The sequence below is a fragment of the Schistocerca gregaria genome, chromosome 4, assembly GCF_023897955.1.
Source record: "Schistocerca gregaria isolate iqSchGreg1 chromosome 4, iqSchGreg1.2, whole genome shotgun sequence".
Lineage (NCBI taxonomy): Eukaryota > Metazoa > Arthropoda > Insecta > Orthoptera > Acrididae > Schistocerca > Schistocerca gregaria.
Genome location: NC_064923.1, coordinates 549769355 through 549789172, shown reverse-complemented (window position 1 = coordinate 549789172; position 19818 = coordinate 549769355). Strand labels below are relative to the sequence as shown.

At 44.3% G+C, this 19818-nt stretch overlaps 1 protein-coding gene across 1 annotated transcript in view; it reads right to left on the bottom strand.

The window, feature by feature from the left end:
* Positions 1–19818, bottom strand: part of LOC126268107 (calpain-C) — a 417830-nt gene that overhangs the window by 128788 nt on the left and 269224 nt on the right. The window contains exon 4 of the mRNA XM_049973621.1: positions 19238–19487. Within this exon, the coding sequence (XP_049829578.1) occupies positions 19238–19487 (250 nt within the window). The remainder of the gene's footprint in view (positions 1–19237; positions 19488–19818) is intronic.

Sequence of the window (19818 nt, the reverse complement as noted above, 5' to 3'; positions counted from 1 at the left end):
AATTAGCAGACAATATTTCACGGTAGCAATGCGATCCTGCTTTGTACAAAACATTACTCCACCAAAGACGTACCTCACACTATTACAGGATAGGAAAAAAAACCTACCTATTGTGTGTTTCTGATCGACTAATACCTATGAATAACAATTGTCTAATATGTACCGCAGTTGTGTTTTGGGAAGCGACCACTAGGAAACCCTTGTGGATGTCTTGCAGATGCAGACAGAGTATGCTGAATTCTGCTTGCGGCCCCTTACGGCTAGTTAACGGGACAGATGTTAACAGCCGTCCAGAGGTCGGGAAGAGTGGTGTTGGCGTAAAGGTCAGAGGGTAATTAAGGACGCGATGTAGCGGGTAGTAGAGAAGTGAACGAGCGGCTGGCGCAACCTCACTCGGCGGCTGGTGGAGACAGCGGGTCGACAGCCGACCTTGCGGCGTGGGAGTGCTGTTCACACCTCACACGGCGCCGCCGCCCCACCTCTGCACACGGCGTCGACCTCGACCTCTGCTGGCGCTCGTGGCTGAAGCTATCCTTGCAGCTCATGTTATACGCTTTCTCTGTCTCTTCGACGTCAGTCTCCACAAACTTGTTTCGGGTAGTGTTCCCGTTGGGGTGGAAGATGGCTTCCGCATGGGGAAAAGTTTGTTTCAGTCGAAGCTTACTGGAGAGTAACATCAAAATGACGTGAGTGTGTGTGTGAGTGAGTGAGTGAGTGTGTGTGTGTGTGTGTGTGTGTGTGTGTGTGTGTGTGTGTGTGTGTGTATTGAACCGGGGACCTAGAAACGACGGAGAGGCTTCGCCCCGCCGTAGCCCTCAGTGGTCCACAACCGCACAACAGGCCACAGCAGTCCACCCACCCCACCGCCGCTCCGCACCGAGCACAGTGTTATTGTACGGTTCAGCCCCCAATGGACCCCCCACCCGGGAACGTCTCATACCAGACGAGTGTATCCCAAATGTTTGCGTGGTAGAGTAATTATGGTGTACGAGCAAGTGAAGACAGTGTTTACGCAGCAATCGTCGACATAGTGTAACTGAGGCGGAATAAGAGGAACCAGTCCGCATTCGCCGAGGGAGCTGGAAAACCGCCTTGAAAACCATCCACAGGCTGGCCGGCACACCGGACCTCGACACAAATCCGCCGTGCGGATTTGTGCTGGGGACCGGCACGCCTTCCCACTCGAAGCAGCGCGTTGGACCACGTGGCTAGCCGGGCGGGCAAAATGACGTGTACTTTTCCAGCACATTTGTCCGCTGCTAATGAGTTTCGCGGTCGCATCGAGTTTTGCGGAAGTAACATGTATGAATGGGAGGAGTAAAGTCGGTTGAGGGAGGGGAGGGCGGGGGGGGGGGGGGGGGTGGTACTTTCAGAGCTGACTCGGCAGAGACTACGTCTCCCCTCTGACGATAAATACACTGTGGTCGCATTGATACAAAGACAGCACTCAGGGAACGTTGTTGTACGGGAGAAGCAAGTGTCACTTGACATATTAGCAGTGAAAGCCTTCATGAGGTTCTAAGATGAAAGACAACTGTCAAAATTTGTATAACTTCACGCGCTTCATTTACGTTCAGGAAGATTGGGATAAATCATAAAGTCTTCTATTGTGGTATTTGAATTAATTATGCTATCACTTGATTCATTCGTGGTACAACGGGGGCCATAATATGACGCTGGTTTTTTTGTTGCTTGGTCGGGTCGCGTCAGAAATATGAAGGTCAACTTCGTTTTTTTTAAAATGGGATGCTATAGTTTGGTGCTCATTTTCTAATAGCGTCTGTCGAGACGAATCCAATGATGTATAACAGTAAGGTCTTTGAATGTCAACGAAGGTCAAAAAGGTAGAATGAACGTCCGTCTACAGAAGGTGTTCGAGGTGATGACCATTGGTATCAATGCAGTGCTGCAATCTTGTTATCATGGATTGAGTGGTATTCCTTCTCACTTTGGCTCTTGTCGAAGCACATGCTCTGACAATTCTCTCTCGTATATCGTGCAAATAGTAAATATTCGCCGAATACGGCGTATCCATCTAACGTACCATTGACATGTAAACACCATTCGACGGTCTCGCAATACAACACTAATAGGAACGGTAAGACTAGTATCGTCGAATCAAGCTAATATGAACGTTGTATCCCCTCGAAAAATAAGTCGATATGCTTGTCCTTTACAGAGAATGGCAACAGACTTATACGCTGAAAGATATCCTCAACGTTCTCACTCTACTCATCGTACATTTAAATATGTGTATGATAAACTAAGAACAATTGGATCTTTAACTCATCGGAAACATATCCGGCAAAGGAAAATTACAAATGAGGAAACGAAAATTGGTACTCTTGCCACTGTGGTTCGAGATCCTTGTGTTATTTTGCATCAAATCGCAAAGGAATCTGATGTGAGCCAGAGTAGATCTGTTCGTGTTCTGCATCGCCATAAATGTCCTCCTTACCATATCAGTCTCCACAAAGAATTAACTGGTACAGATTGTATGCGTCGTATTGATTTTTGCCGATGGGCGCAACTTCAGATTCAGAGGGATGACACATTTATTAATTTGATTTTATTTACTGACGAGGCTACATTCATGAACCATGGAACTGTTAATTTCATAACATGCATTCTTGGGCAACTGAAAATCCATGTCGGCTACGGCAAGTTGCACACGAGAAACCGTGGTCCGTGAATGTGTGGGATTCTGGAGGACAGAATTATAGGCCCCTATTTGATCGAATGAAATCTTAATGGTAGGAAGTACACCACATTCCTGCAAGAAACATTAGGTCTCTTATTGGAAGAAATACCTTTAGGAACAAGGAACAGAATATGGTATCGATGTGCTTCGATACGTGCCGGTGTGATAAGGAACACCACTCAATCCATGACACGAAGATTGGAGCACTGCATTGATACCAATGGTCAGCACTTCGAACACCTTCCGTAATTGGACGTTTATGCCACCTTTTTGACCTTCATAGACCTTACTGTTACATTTCATTTGATTCGTGTCAATAGCCGGTATCAGAAAATAAGTACCAAACTATAGCATCCCATTTACAAAAACAAAGTTGACGTTCATATCTCTGAAGCAATCGCACCTAGCAACAAAAACCAACGTCATATTACGACCCCCTTTGCCCCATCCTACTTTTGTCCCACAATCTTTTCATCTCCTGTCATACTTTTACAGTATTCTTGGTGGAAATACTTAGTGACTTACCCTGTGTGGATGTGTGCGGTTAGTTGGGTGTAAGTAGTTCTATGTTCTAGGGGACTGATGACCTCAGGTGTTAAGTCTCATAGTGCTCAGAGCCACTTGAACCATTACCCTGTATAAAAGTTTTCCAGTTGCTTTTATAGAATATTTCGTGCCCTCCGTACCGGAGTAACTAAATGCCGTGTCGGTACACGTATCCTAGAAACAAAGCGTGTAGTATCCAAAACCGCGTGTAATTGCTTTGGCAGAAAAAGAGACAAGACGATCTGTTCAAAGTATACATTTCAATCTGGTTATGAACAAAAGTGTCACACAACACTTGTGCTTTATATACCCTAGTTGAAAAAAAGAGTTGTCACTTTTCGGAACCCTGTAATTGTCTCCATTGCAAAGCTTGAAATTTGACTCAAAGGTGACTACAACCTCCTCTGTAATAGTGCAACAGCGTGGGGCTCTGCGACCCTCGGGATCGGCGTCGTTTCAAACAGCATGGTGTCGAAACATGCGAAAAAAAAGGCTACAGTTCAGAAGTTCGTATGAGGTGTAAGGTGAGTTAATGATGTCACATTGGCACTAAATTTCACCACAATTCTTTCCAGAGCTATAGTGGACGTTTCACGCGATTCGAAGGTCGTCACATCTCCTCTTATCCACATTTCACCCCTTCCTTTGACGCCTCCGAACGGAAATCGGAAACGCGACATCCAACGTCGGAATCACGCAGTTTTATTGTGGGTGACCGACGAAAACACTTCAGGCACCGTCACTCAGAATAGACACGAAGATCCCTCGGGACGTATAATTAAGGGTGACAATGAAATAACACCTTGCCCTTGAGGCGTTGATTCTCACACATTTCCCGGTCGAGAACGACAGTTCGCAGGTCGATGAGCAGCAGTGCAACGCTCAAGGCTGCAGATGCACACAGACGTTCCAAACATCATGGGGCTGCAACCCCATTGAACCTGTTGCTACCCTTTTGGAGTGAAGTGCTATCGCAATTTTTTGCTCTACAGTACAGGTTGGAACCACTAGGGACCACTCAAAATCATTCGAACGTGATCCGGATGCTTTTTCAACCTTCCTGTTCATGCTCTCCTGTGGCGTGATCTGAGAAGGAAGCAACACTGACGTGTGCGTGAATAAAACGGCAACGTCGATTCGTCAGATTACGAACGGTTTCAAGTGCTTCGCTTAGCCTTGACCTCTTTCGGTAAAGCTTGTTTCCCTTTTATAAGCTACGCTGGGAGTATTAATGATTTTGATAACTCATTCAATTTTGTATATGCCTAATACTGCTGGGTTATGTCAGCTAGGTTAAACACTGTACACCCTTTTAATTGCTTAACATTTTTTTAAATACATAATCGCAAGCCTGAAAGTTCTCCAAACATGCATATAAATATCTCCATCACAGAAAGTAGGTCCTGTCACATACTTAAGTGAATGTAGATTACTGAAATGAACTTATCATTTTGTATACAGATGATAGATGAAAGGGTGTCAAACAGCCGCTTTCCTCTTCACACTTCCACTAAGCTTTGAGTTGCTTAAGGCGAAAATTGCAGGAATGCGGCAGCAAGTACACCATTTCGCTTTTGGCTGCAATGTATTTGATGCCGTCTATTTTGAAAACACACGCAGTGTCGCACTTAGGACGAATTAAAACACTCCGTCACACGCTGTGCAATGGTCTCCAGAGAAATTTGTGGACATAACGTAAAAAATTAATTGAATCAAAAGCTGCTCTCGACATTTCTGTATCTTCGACCTCCTACAGCACCACGTTGGTGACGTTAGACTCTAAACGTGGTGCGAGTGGAAGCTACTGCAACTAACAATGGGTTCGATTATATTTGTAATGATACTTGCGCATTACAACGAGCTCCAGTCACAGACAAAATTATTGGACGTGACTGCTTTTATGTGTTGCTGTATTACTGTAAAAGTCAAGAGGAAAGAGGAAAGTGGGTGCAGCTCCTAGGAACGAAGGATTATACGGCGCCGACGAGCGCTAACGGGTTACGTTGACCACAGCGGATAGTTTAGATATACAATCGTTTTCGTATTTGTAGCTCTCTCGACATTCTACAAAAGAAAACATCTCTCACTTCGAATAATGTAATTTCCACACCAAGAATCACAAAAGTACGCATTTTTATGTCAACAGCACTATTTAGGAGTGAGAAGGTTGCCATGGAGATACTGAAAAAGATTCTTTCGTTCTGATTGCTGTCAGGCGAACAGCAAGCACCGATATAGAATCGTTCAGTATTGTCTTTCAGCGGTGATTACATGATATGATGTTCTCCGACTCTACAAGTGCTTTACTTTCTGTGCACTGTGCGCTAATAAAACACTTATATATGAACAAAAATTATGCATGAAGTCACAGTCAAAGATAACGATGAAATATTAATGAAACTGATTAGACTTCGATTTTTTGCATAAAATCAAATAGGCCTGTAACTGCAACACACTGAGAGCCGCACGGAGTAGTCGATAATTGCGTGTCGTTCGCTCGGTCGCCTACCCCGGAAAGAGTGATGTCAGAGGCAAAAATCTGCGCATCAAGCTAAAACATCAGAAATTTTTCTTTATGTGGTAAAGCTCTTAAGTGATTTTTTAATGATTTTAGATGCACGATTTATACAAAAGTATATATCCATTTTCAAAACATACTTTGTACACTTGACTTCATTTTATGGACTAAAATAACTAATTACGAAATATTCTCTATTGTAAGAAACTGAAAACTGATCATTCAACAATTACCATGCAAAATAACAATAACAATATTCAATTGTACAGTGGAATACAGCGAACCAATCACATACGTGTATTTGGGTGGTCACGAGCTGCTGCGCACCCTTACATTGACTTGCTCACATTTTTATAGCGATGCCCAACAGTAGGCAGCACTTGTGCGTGATGAAAAGACCTAACGCTCACAAATCTATATCTCAGGTTTACCCCTGTGGGAGCCAAGACACAGTAAAAAAAAAAAAAAAAAAAAAAAATGTACACAATGGTAGACAGAGGGTCTGAAAGGTTAAATTGTGTCTCTCGTCTTTGAGCTTCAAAGACACCTTCCTGAGTGAAAACTAAATTAATATTTCGTAAAAATAATAGTGGCTTGGAAAACAACGTCACATCTATTATAATGGGAGGCGAGCGTAAGTTTGTGAGATACCTTCCCTGTAGCTGGTGAAAGAATGGCGTCTGAGTTACCAATCAGAAAAACGCTACTGGCTGCAAGCGGAGTTGAATTCGCTTTAACAGAAAGCAGAGAGCAGCGTTTCATGGAACATCTGATTAACAAAGGACAACAGTACGCTATTCTTCCTTCTCACGTGAACCTGATTCATTCTTCACGAGTCAATAGTGAACATACGTCACCCTGGTTGGCACAAAAGACCACAACTGAGGCCCGTGCCAGCAACGAACTGTCTTCGAAGGAAGTACCCCGTGTTAATTGGACGAATTCTCAGAAACCTGTGAGTGCATAGTGACCTGTTCAAGGTCTGAGTTAACCTCTTAGGACGCTTTTCGCAGCTAGTGCTTGAGGCAGAGAACTTCCATTGTGAAAATAACAACCGGAAGACTGCGTTACAGGAAGTGATTTTCTCTAATTTAAGTTTTCAGCTTTCATTCTTCGACGCTCGAGCAGCACCCTATTTACAGCTTTCGAAGAGTCCGTAAACATTACGATAACCGAAGTACAGATGGTTCACCTTCGTAGGCAAGATCGTCAACTTGCGCTTGTGCAGTGGTGATAGTCTAGGAGAAACCATGTTTGACTCTTGGTGTCACCAGAAACTTTTATAACGATTTTTGACGAAGAAATGGTGTAAAGCTCCAATCACCAGATTGTACTCCAGTGCTCTGGGACACAAGTCAAACCCCTCGGCGAGGAGTCATGTAATGGGGGCTCGTGACACTAGTGAAGGTGATACGTCCGCTAAATGGGAAGGTGGAGAACGGCCGCCTCCTTGTTACTATGCTAGAAGGGAAGAATATTTGCCGGGACCGTGTTGGATTCAGACTACCAGAAAAAGAACACTACACTACACATGCACTTATCAGTTATCCACACAAACCAGAATTCACAGCATGTGGGAGCAAGTAAATGGCAAATTGCCTTCACTGGAAGGTACCTCGGGACAGAAATATGGGGTCCTTGCTTTCACCTCTACGGTTATTACGAAATTAAGTTCGTGGGCTTTCGCAGCCAGAGCCGGTTCTTGATTGGACACCGCATCTTGTTGTAAAATGATGTGTCATATTACAGATACAATGTGCGGGAACATAATAACGTTAACAGACTGATACACCACCTACAGCGTAAAAATATTGTTTTATATTTTTGAAAATGAAAAAAAAGCTTGACAAATAATGCTTTGCCGGCCGGTCTGGAACTGCGAGACCGCTACGCTCGCAGGTTCGAATTCTGCCTCGGGCATGGATGTGTGTGATGTCCTTAGGTTAGTTAGGTTTAAATAGTTCTAAGTTCTAGGGGCCTGATGACCTCAGCTGTTAAGTCCCATAGTGCTCAGAACCATTAGAATCATGCTTTCCAATGCACTACAATAAACAGTCTTGATGAGTCAGGTTAAGTCTCACATATATTAATTAGATCATGTTGCTTGCATACAATGCAGTTTACACTCATGACCACCAGACAGAATAGAATAAATAGCTCCTAGTACTGCCGAGGCCTTCGACATCTAGAGTGGCAAGTCACGTGCGCTGGCACAGAGGACACATTCGCTTGCCTACAATCCAAAACATATCTAACATGTTGGTTGCCCACTTAAGTAACAGTTGGTGTTGGCAAGAAGGCTGTGGCTTATAGTTGTGACTCTTTCCGTGATTTACCAATACTATTTGAGTATTTTCTGGAGGAATTTCATACTATTCGTTATGGATCGCAGAGCTTAGACCGTCATGGATTACGTTGAGGAAACTGTCACCACAGATGTGCCTCAAAATTCGGCGATAGGTACTCGATTATGAATGATAAAGGAAAGGAAGATTAGGGCTTAATGTGCAGTCTAGGACGAGGTCGTAAGAGGCCGGCGAGAAGTACGGACAGGGGAAGGCAGCGAAGGAAATTTGTCGTGCACCTTCCAAGTAATCATCCTGGCATTCGCCTAACCGATTTAGGGAAATCAGGGAAAACTTAAATCTGGATGACCGAACAAGAGTTTGAGCCGCCGACATCTCGCAAATGAATCCAGTGTACCACTGCACCACCTCCATGGGTTCTTGATTATGTTCAAGTCGGGTGAGTCATGAGCAAAGATATGGTGAACAGTCGTCATAAAAATGGAATCCTTATTCGGGACCCAAAGACGTACCTTGTCACCCAAAATTTTCGCAGCACGTTTGGCCTATGTGCATCACTAAAGAATAGTAATAGGCCAACGCTACAGCTTGAAAATGTTACATTCCATATTCGACGGAAGGAAATAGGTAAGCTAACAAAATAAACTTGTTTGATGTAGATTCTGCTTAATCCAAACTTGTTCTTGGAAATAACTACCTGTGAATCTCACACCAGATTGTAATAAGAGAAACAGAATTTCTAACGTCACGTACGTTGCGGCAATCTAACATACGGCGATCTCAAACGATGCCTATCGCTGTGGCCTTTTAAACAATCCACGATGATACCTTCGCTCTGGCACTATTTCTCTGGAAAGATCAACTTCACCGATAGTTTTGATGCAACTATTACAAGCACGAGTTCTCCAACAATTTATGCCATTATAGGTCAGAGAGAACTCTCACTTAACTTACGTAGCGTCTAGCTACCTACCCGCATGAGTATACACGGTTCGACAGCTAATTCAGGTCACCCGAAATATATTCAGAACGAGTAAAAATATCCAAATTTTGTGCATGTTATAGCAGAAGTGGCTAGTTTTCTGGCATTCTTATATAATTTTCATCGTTTATAGATGCCGAATTACGACACTGACTTCGGAACTACATACTTTTTTCTGCGGCATTGGAAACAGCTTTGTAAGTGAACATAAACGCTATAATGTGTGGAACTTCAAAAATACGAGTAGTTGGAATTCATTGTATCCATTGTAAACGACGTAATGCAACTGTGACTTGAGTTGACAGTTCCACTCGCTCTTATTGTTTCATTAACTGTACGCTCATCATCAGTTGGAGGTGTTAAAGGAACGTTATATTTCGGTCTGAGTTTAGCTACACCCATCTTGCCCTACAACAGAGGCATGTGGGGTGAAAAGTTCAGAAGAAATTCGACATGCAGTATTGTCTGTCTGTAGTCCCTTTAAAGCATGTGTCAATGTCCGCTGTCACCATTTTGAGTAAATGACATGACAGTATAATAATGCTATAATTACTAAAGGCACGAACCGCACCCGAGCTACGTGCTTGCTTTTATTTGCTGCAACAGGACAACCTTCTGTGGAACTACTACTCCTGGTGGTGAGACAATGGTTTGCGGCACCTTTGCCTCGTTGCTGTCTGATCAGTTTCCACTAACATTTTATGTCGTTGAAGTCCTCCTTAAAGGTTCTTTTCAAAGACACAGAGAAAAGTATGTAGTTCCAGTCAGTAAACAAGTTAGCATCATAAATCGTTAATTAGGTACAAATGTGAAAAATAACTTTTCTATTCGGAAAATTTGTCTCATTGTCTGCTATAAATTAGTGAAAACCGTACCTCGATATATTTACTCGTTCTTTACTCGACCTTTCTTAGCTGGCTGACCCTGTATAATGCCATGCCCAATCTTTTACAGACTATTGTCGCTCAATGCAATAACGTACAGCTGCCGCAGTTCCTGAATTAACAGCGTCAGCATACCACCAAGGGACTGTTTTAGTTACTATAGAGGTTTCCATTATGTTAACAGGAATCTGCAAATGTGATGCGCTAGCTAACGCCCGCCCCAGGGCCTTGTGGGCAACGTACACATGGTCGCGCGAAGAAGACGTTATCAGACGCCGTACAGCTGTTTTTCGCGGCGCTCCAGCACCTCAGGTAACGCGCAGTGCAGATTAGCAATGGTGCGCCCTGGTTAGCAAGGGAAACAGATCGGAACGCCTTGGCGTGTGGCAGACTTGCGCCCAGAAACAAAGAAACCTCCAGCTCTGCCTCTTTGCTTTGTTGCTCACGAGGTACATCTAGAGGAGAGCTATTGCGATGTGCGTAGGATGAAGGTATGAAAGTTGTCTTTCTGACAACTGGGCCGCCGGCCGGTGTAGCAGAGCCGTTCTAGGCACTTCAGTCTGGAACCGCGCGACCGCTACGGTCGTAGGTTCGAATCCTGCCTCGAGAATGGATGTGTGTGATGTCCTTAGGTTAGTTAGGTTTACGTAGTTCTAAGTTCTAGGGGACTGACGACCTCAGAAGTTAAGTCCCATAGTGCTCAAAGCCATTAGAACCATTTGAACAACTGGGCCTTTACAGAGGGAGCATTCGCTCAGCTGGGTGTGAATGATAAAAGTAATAGGCTGTATTCTTGCGGACGGAATGATCCCGGCATTCAACTGAAGTGACTTAATGAAACCTGGAAAATCCAGACATGTTAGACCCATGCAGACGATGATTTGAGCGTGAGTCGATTATTCAAACCACAGTACCACTTCGCACAGTGGTATGGCTTCACGTAACACTTACACAGGTTTAAAGTCCAGACAGGGTCAATTAAAGCAAATCGAAGCGTCGCACCGTTCTCCTTTCACGTATCAATTAGGTGGGTGGAAATGTATTCTTTCGTATCGACAATCCAGTTCGCAAGAGTACACGGTTTTCGAGTACAATACGTAAGGAGTTGTGAACTGGATTTCTTCAACAACAAAAGCCCAAATATGTTCAAGGTAGCTTATTGTGTAGCATAAAGCGCCTCCTACTACAGTTAAAAGTCAACGCAACGCTGGCACTACAACTTACACCAAGCCATCAGGAATTAACGCCCACTCTTTGAGACAGTAATGGAACGGCTATTGTCCTACTGGCCTCGTTTTTTCTTCTTGTTCTTGTGCCTTTGTCCGGTATCGATTCACGGTCGGCGTCATTGTAAAGGATTTGCCATGGTTAATTGAAGTGGTGGCTGGATGCCCTCCCTATCACCACCATGTTATCATCCGGGACGGAATGTGTGTACCTCTATTGCGTGCGTGTAGTGTTAGTCACATGAAAGTGAGCTAAGGTTTTCTAAATGATTGCGAATCATGTAACTGAAGCGGGACTTGAGTATTAGCCCGGTTTTCGCCTATTGTGGTGTGGGAAACCGCCTAAAAGCCAAATTCTGCTTGGGCGGCAAAACCGACCCTCGTCGTCAATCCGCAGGGTGGATTTGATCCGGGGCGGGCATACATACCTGTTCCGTAAGACGAGCTGCAACAGGGGTGGCTAGCCAGGCGGGTTCCTATCGCCGTAATTTAGTACACAAATTTGCTCAAGCACCAAAAGCATTTCTGAAGAGCGATAGCAAATCTATGATACCAAAGTGATTTAGGCGCCACTTGGTGTCTCTCTTTTCACGTTCTTCATTACGTAATGAAACATGGGAGTGAATGTTCAGGACAGTATTAAATATCAACAAAAATACCTTTATTCGTATACACGTGTTTTAATTTAGTCAGTCTGTTTATTCTTACGTCTTATTCCCTTTGGTGGTCGATGGCCTCTCAAGGCGAAGGATGTCTGCAATTCCTGTTTAAACCGCTGCAATGACAACGTGCTATCTGCCTGGTGATGGTGTTAAAGCACCATCATGGGAAATTTGCGTTCTGGTCATTTTCTCCCTTTTGTACTTCTTAGTAGGATAAATGTTTTGGGGTTATGTTCAAAAAATGGTTCAAATAGACCTGAGTACTATGGGACTTAACATGTGAGGTCATCAGTCCCCTAGAACTTAGAACTACTTAAACTTAACTAACCTAAGGACATCACACACAATCATTTCCGAGGCAGCATTCGAACTTGCGACCGTAGCAGTCGCGCGGTTCCGGACTGAACCGCCTACAACCGCTCGGCCACCGCGGCCGGCTTGGGGTTATGTTTCTTACTGTACGTGATGTGGTCACAATAGGCTATCTCATTTTCCTGTTTCCATGTTTTGTACAATCTACAACCTACTACTTGCGTACAGTAGCAATGTTCTTAGTCACATGGTACATCAACGAATTTCTCAGCACGATACTATTGCAGGATTTGGTCATTGTGCCAATGAGTGCCGAAGCTTCATCGCCACAATACAAAACTGTAAATTTAATACTGTTTAACGTTTCTTTTCACATTATTGCCACGAAATCGAGAAAGAAACCCTCGCGGCCACTGCTGACAACCGAGTCACGACACACATGATTCTCTATGTGACATTTTTGTGCCCCTATAGCGAACGGAAATGTCATTGGGTAACCGGCATCAACCGAATGCTACACTGGTAAAACAGTTTTCACGAAGGTCGTCAGCCTCATTTTGAACCACGAGACACGCTTAAACGTAACAGTACTTCACAAGCTGTACGAAATGGTCGCGAATTGAACGGTGACACGAATATAGAAAAAATTTTCTTTAGTTCACGTCTATGGTCATAATTTTTTTTTTTGGTCACCAAAGTACCGGTTTCGATCTATAATGACTATCTTCAGATCTGTTTTATAAAACATGTTCTACGCACCACCAGAATGCCTGTCGCTGGAAGATGAAACTCATCAGCCGTTACCTAAACCGGGCAAGGATCCAAACCAGCGAACTAACCAAAGATCCATCATCCTTCTACTAACGATGTCTAAATTATTTGAAAGGATTATCCTTCGCCGCCTGCGACCATGCATCTTTGAACAGGGCATAATTCACCCCGACCAATTCGATTTTCAGCCATCACTATCGGCAGAGATTCAATTCATCAGGGTGTCTGAATTCATTGCATACAACATCAACCGTGCCAGCTACACTGGAGCAGCCTCACTGGATGTGCAGAAAGCTTTTCATAAGGTGCTCCACATCAAACTTAAAAAAAACTTCATACCATTCTGGACTAGTGCCTCAAATTACTGGACAATTTCCTTCCGGGTCAAAAGCTTGTAGTGAAGACCGATGGCCAAATGTTCAGCGTTAAAAACTCATGTCTGGAATCTTCTGAGTGTTGGTTCTCTCCCTAGTCTTATTTGTCATATATGTTAACGAGATGCCGGTGCTGCCCCAGGAGGACCTTGCCACATTCAGAAACCTTATTATCGCCATAACTCGCAAAATTATTGACAAAGACAAGAATCATAGGCTGTCTCCATGTCGCTGTGGTTAAAGTGAACAATGCATGTCAAAATGGCGCTATTGAAAATCGACGTCACGGGCCGTAGATGACAGGGGTGAACGACGGCTGCACAGATTTGTACGGATGAACAGACGTGCAACTGTTGAGCAGCTGACTGCCCAGATGAAGCAAGCGGTTACCAACAGTGCCTCCTCAACGATTGTTCAGCGAACGATTTTCTGCGTATTGTCCCTTACAGCAGGCGCATGCTTCAGCAACCATGCTGACTGCTGTTTATCGGCGATGAAGGCTAGAATTTTCATGTTATTATAGAAACTGGACGCCATTGAGTGGCGAGAAGTGGTCTTTACAGATAAATCACGTTTTGCGCTTCATCGGACTGATAGCTGTTGTTGTGAACACCGTGAAACGTCTAAAGCAAAGTCCCTGCAACAATCGTCGGAAAGGTTATGATCTAGGAAATGTTTTAGTGGCATTTCCTGGCTAGTCTCGTCTGGAAAGCACAATGGATCAATTGAAGTATGAATCTATCCTTGGAGATAATGCAGTTTGTTTTTCCTTGGCACGAGCGCATCTACCAACAGGACAACCCAACGTGTCAGATAGTTCGCAGTGTACGTGCGTGGTTCGAAGAGTACCGCCATGAGTTTTCTGTTCTCCACTGATCACCACACCAAATCGAGAATCTGTTCGCGCCATGGGTCCTCACCCGAGAAAGCTAGCGCAGCTGGCCACGCCATGGTTCCACATTTCTGTCGGTACCTTCCAAATCTTCATCGACCCTCTTCTTGCAAGTTTCGCAGTGGTCGACGTCCCAAAAGTAAATTGACAGGTTGTCACATTAATGTGAGTGGACAGTGTATTTTTTGAAAACACTTCCTAACGCCTAAATTTATATTAGATGTTGACATATTTGCCTTTTCGTAATCAATTTTCAGTCTGCAGTGGAGTGGGCGAAGCTTTGAAACTTTCTGGTACATTAAAATTGTATGACGCACCGAGACACGAATCCGGAACAGAGAGAGATACTGGAGTAAATATCTACATCTACATCTACAAGGATACTCTGCAAATCACATTTAAGTGCCTGGCAGAGGGGTCATCGAGCCACCTCCACAACTCTCTATTATTCCAATCTCGTAAAGCGCGCGGAAACAATGAACACCTATATCTTACCATACGAGCTCTGATTTCCCTTATTTTATCGTGGTGATCGTTCCTCCCTATGTAGATCGGTGTCAACAAAATATTTTCGCATTCGAGGAGAAAGTTGATGATTGGAATTTCGTGACAAGACTCCGTCGCAACGAAAAACGCCTTTCTTTTAATGATTTCCAGCCCAGATCCTGTATCATTTCTGTGACAATCTCTCCCATATTTCGCTATAATACAAAACGTGCTGCCTTTATTTGAACTTTTTCGATGTACTCCGTCAGTCCTATCTGGTAAGGATCCCGCAACGCGCAGCAGTATTCTAAAAGAGGACGAACAAGCATAGCGTAGGCAGTCTCCTTAGCAGATCTGTTACATTTTCTAAGTGTCCTGCCAATAAAACGAAGTCTTTGGTTAGCTTTCCCCACCACATTTTGTGTGTGTTCCTTCCAATTTAAGTTGCTCGTAATTGTAGTACCTAGGCATTTAGTTGAATTTACGGTTTTTAGATTAGACTGATTTATCGTGTAGCCGAAGTTTAACGAGTTCCTTTTAGCGCTCATGTGGATGACCTCACATTTTTCGTTATTTGGGGTCAACTGCACTTTTCGCACCATTCAGATATTTCTTCTCAATCGTTTTGCAGTTTGTTTTGATCTTCTGATGACTTTATTAGTCGATAAACGACAGCGTCATCTGCAAACAACCGAAGATTGTCTCCCAAATCGTTTATATATATAAGGAACAGCATATGGCCTATAACACTTCCTTGGGGAACGCCAGAAATCACTTCTGTTTTACTCGGCGACTTTCCGTCTATTACTACGAACTGTGACCTCTCTGACAGGAAATCACGAATCCAGTCACATAACTGAGGTGATATTCCAAAAGTAGGCAATTTCACGACAAACCGCTTGTGTGGTACAGTGTCTAAAGCCTTCCGGAAATGCAGAAATAAGGAATCAATTTTAAATTCCTTGTTAATAGCACTCAACACTTCGTGCAAGTAAATACCTAGTTGTGTTTCACAGGAACGATGTTTTCTAAATCCATGTTGACTGTTTGGCAATAGACCGTTTTCTTCGGGGTAATTCATAATGTTCGAGCACAATATATGTTCCAAAACCCTACTGCATATCGACGTTAACGACATGGGCTTATAATTTATTGGATAACTCCTACTACCTTTCTTGAATGTTGGTGCAATATGTCCAACTTTCCAGTCTTTGGGTACGGATATTTCCTCGAGCGAACGGTTGTATATTATTGTTAAATATGGAGCTAATGCATCAGCATACTCCGAAAGGAACCTAATTGGTATACAGTCTGGACCAGAAGACTTGTTTTTATTAAGTGATTTCAGCAGCTTCACTGCTCCGAGGATATTTATTTCTACGTTACTCGTGTTGGCAGCTGTTCTCGATTCGAATTGTGGAATATTTATTTCGTCTTCTTCGAGGACCGGTTGTCAGTCTTGTCTGGCTAGCTCGGTCAGTAAGAGCTTTGCCCATGAAAGGCGTTATGGGTTCAAGTTCTAACCTGGTACACAGTTCTATCCTGCTCCGAAGTTTCGCTGCGCGACACATTTTCACCGTCACGAGCCGTTTGCGATCTTTGGCTCTGAGCCCTGGCGCTCCCTCTGTGGCAAAACCGAGGAAGTAGGCCGGAGCGGCTGGCAGTGCGTTTGGTGTGCTGGCATGGGCCTCCGATTTGGGAGGATGGCTGGTGGACTAGCAGTCTGACTGCTGAAACAGACTAGTAAGTGACAGCTCCGAGTGTACTTTTACCGCATACGGAGAGGGGCGGCGTAGTGATGATACTGTTTGCCATGTTTCCTGCAGCACGCCATTTGCTCTCATCTGCCATGGAATTGTGCGTGACTTGCTGCGCTGAGGGTGTAGAAAACCCAACTTCTCAGTGAAAACATTCGTGCATTTATGTGAGAATAGTTCAATTTTTAGAAGGGAATATGTTGTAGACAGCTACACTCCACTCAATCACAAGTGGAATGCCAGCGGTACGCTCTGGTTGTTCTATAGTTATGGCTTCTTGATTGTAAATTGTATTTCTGGAGTGTCCATCTTCACAGCTCTCGGACTCGGATGTGGCTTAGAAATGAGCTCTCAAACGGCGCCAAAACTCAAATGATGGAGCCATGTTTCATCACATGTCACAATTCTTCCAAGAAATTCATCTCCACCATTCTCGTACTGTTCCAAAAGTTCGCTGCATACCGTTTTTCTTGTTTCTTTGTGAGCCACTGTCAACATCGCGGGAACCCACCTGGCCCAAACCTTTTTTAACGCCTACACTTTCAGTATTCTGCAAACATTTCCTTCCCCTATCCCAACGTAGCGTGACAATTCGTTCACTGTGATGCGTGTGTCAGCAGTCACCAATTCGTTAACTCTCTGCAGATTGTCTGGAGTGTGTGCAGTATGAGGCCTGCCGCTGGGAGGACAATCATCAATATTGCCGTGTCCGCTTTCAAAACGTAACCTGCTTGCCCACCGACTAATTACACTGCGATCGACAGCAGCATCTCAAAAAATAGTTCAAATGGCTCTGAGCACTATGGGACTTAACATCTGAGGTCATCAGTCCCCTAGAACTCAGAACTACTTAAACCTAACTAACCTAAGGAAATCACACACATCCATGCCCGAGACAGGATTCGAATCTGCGACCAGCAACATCTCCATACAACTTTTTCAACCTCTTGTGGATGTTTCCCACTGTCACGTTTTCACAGCACAAGAATTCTATGACAGCACATTGCTTCTGACGAACGTCAAGTGTAGCAGCCATCTTGAAGACATGCTGTGACGGCGCCACTGACGGGAACAGGTTGAACTAAGCTTGAAAACAAGCGGGGAGGATGTATCTACACACTGTATAACTTTCACACATGCAGAATGAAAACTGTATTTTTACAAACATAGTGTGCATTTCTTATGGAGTGAACCTCGTATGCCCGGCTCATTAACTGAATGGCCAGTGCGTCTGACTGCTATGCAGCGGATCCAGAGTCGATTCCCGGCGCGGTCGGAGATTTTCTCCGAACAAGGGCTGGGGTGTTGTGCTGTCATCATCATTTTATCATCATCGATACGCAAGTCGCCCAATGTGGCGTCAACTGAAAAGACTTGCAACTCCCCTACCGAACTTCCCCAGGTGTGGACTCCCACTTATCAGTACGATACGATCATTTCCTTTTTTTACTTTATATGTGGCTGTCTGACTGTTTTAAAACTTATATAGTGCTGTGGAATGTGTTACGTAAGATTTATGTATCTTAAATATGCGAGTAGAAGATTCGTAGACCCATGCCCGAGAGCATCGTAGTTACGGGGATTATAACCTTGTGTCTAGGCCAAGTTCTAATGTCATCTGTTTTGCAAATGAGCACAGTGTCCATGTGTATACAGCTTAAGTTGTTGTTGTTGTGGTCTTCAGTCCAGAGACTGGTTTGATGCAGCTCTCCATGCTACTCTATCCTGTGCAAGCTTCTTCATCTCCCAATACCTACTGCAACCTACATCCTTCTGAATCTTTTTAGTGTATTCATCTCTTGGTCTCCCTCTAAGATTTTTGCCCTCCTCTCTGCCCTCCAATACTGTCCATTGATGCCTCAGAATATGTCCTACCAACCAATCCCTCATTCTAGTCAAGTTGTGCCACAAACTCCTCTTATGCCCAATTCTATTCATTGCCTCCTCATTAGTTATGTGATCTACCCATTTAATCTTCAACATTCTTCTGTAGCACCACATTTCAAAAGCTTCTACTCTCTTCTCGTCTAAACTATTTATCGTCTACGTTTCACTTCTATATATGGCTACACTCCATACAAATAATTTCAGAAACGGCTTCCTGACACTTAAATCGATACTCGATGTTAACAAATTAACAATTAACAGTTTAAGTGAGTGGTCAAATTTAGGACCATACGTAAGTGGCAATCTGTATGATGGGGAGGAGTGTTCATACCAAGGAGTGAAGGCAAATTGGTTCAAATGACTCTGAGCACTATGCGACTTACCTTCTGAGTTCATCAGTCGCCTAGAACTTAGAACTAATTAAACCTAACTAACCTAAGGACATCATATACATCCGTGCCCGAGGCAGGATTCGAACCTGCAAACGAAGCAGTCGCTCGGCTCCAGACTGTAGCGCCTAGAACCGCACGGCCACTCCGGCCGGTGGAGTGAAGGCAGTTACTCATTGTATTAAATGTAAATCGTCGAGTCTACATATTTTTATATGAGTATTTGTTGTGACATGAAGTTATTTAATTTTTATTCTGATAATTTGTAATATTTAGCCAATAAATGTCAAGTAGTCATTCTGCACTTTATTTACTCGGTTATTACTCTTACTACCAACCAGTATGATACTTTTTTAGAAAAAGGTCTCTAGCTATTGCCCGTCTGCATTTTATATCTTCTTTACTTCGGCGACAGTCAATCATTTTTCTTCTAGGCCCACTACTTTCATTGCACGAAATTAGCCCATTTAACTCGATCGTACTCGTCGACCCGTGTCAAAAGTAAAACATAGGCACACAGCAGAGAGGTGCAGGCGGTACTGACTTGGCGTAGGCCTTCTCGAGCAGGCCGGGCCAGAACTGGTCGGAGTGCTGCGCCTGCAGGAAGGCGAGGCGGCCGTGCACGGTGGGGAGGCGGTCGTCGACGAGCACCTCCAGCCACTCGCCGCACCACCACAGCCGGAAGCGGAACACGCCCGCGTACTGCTCGAACGTCTGGTCGGCCGGCACCACGCGGTAGAACAGGCCCTTGCTCAGGTACAGCACGCCCAGGCACGACACGAGCCACCGGTCCCCTGCAACACAGCGCGGCCCATCAGCATTCCGTCTAACGGGGAAGCGTGTCGTCACCAGCAGTGATGATGATGATGTCTCATACTCCTTGGCAGACGTAAGGGAACGATGCGGGAGACCCGCACCGCCGTACTAGGCAAGGTCCTAGTGGAGGTGGTTTGCCGTTACCTTCCTCCCACCGTAATGGGGACGACACAACAACACCCAGTCATGACGAGTCAGCTAAAAATCCCTCACCCCGCCGGGAAGCAAGAACGCTACCGCGAGACCACGAGCTGCGGACGATAATACCGAAAGAACGATCAGTACAAAGGTCTTTCATAGAAATCACTA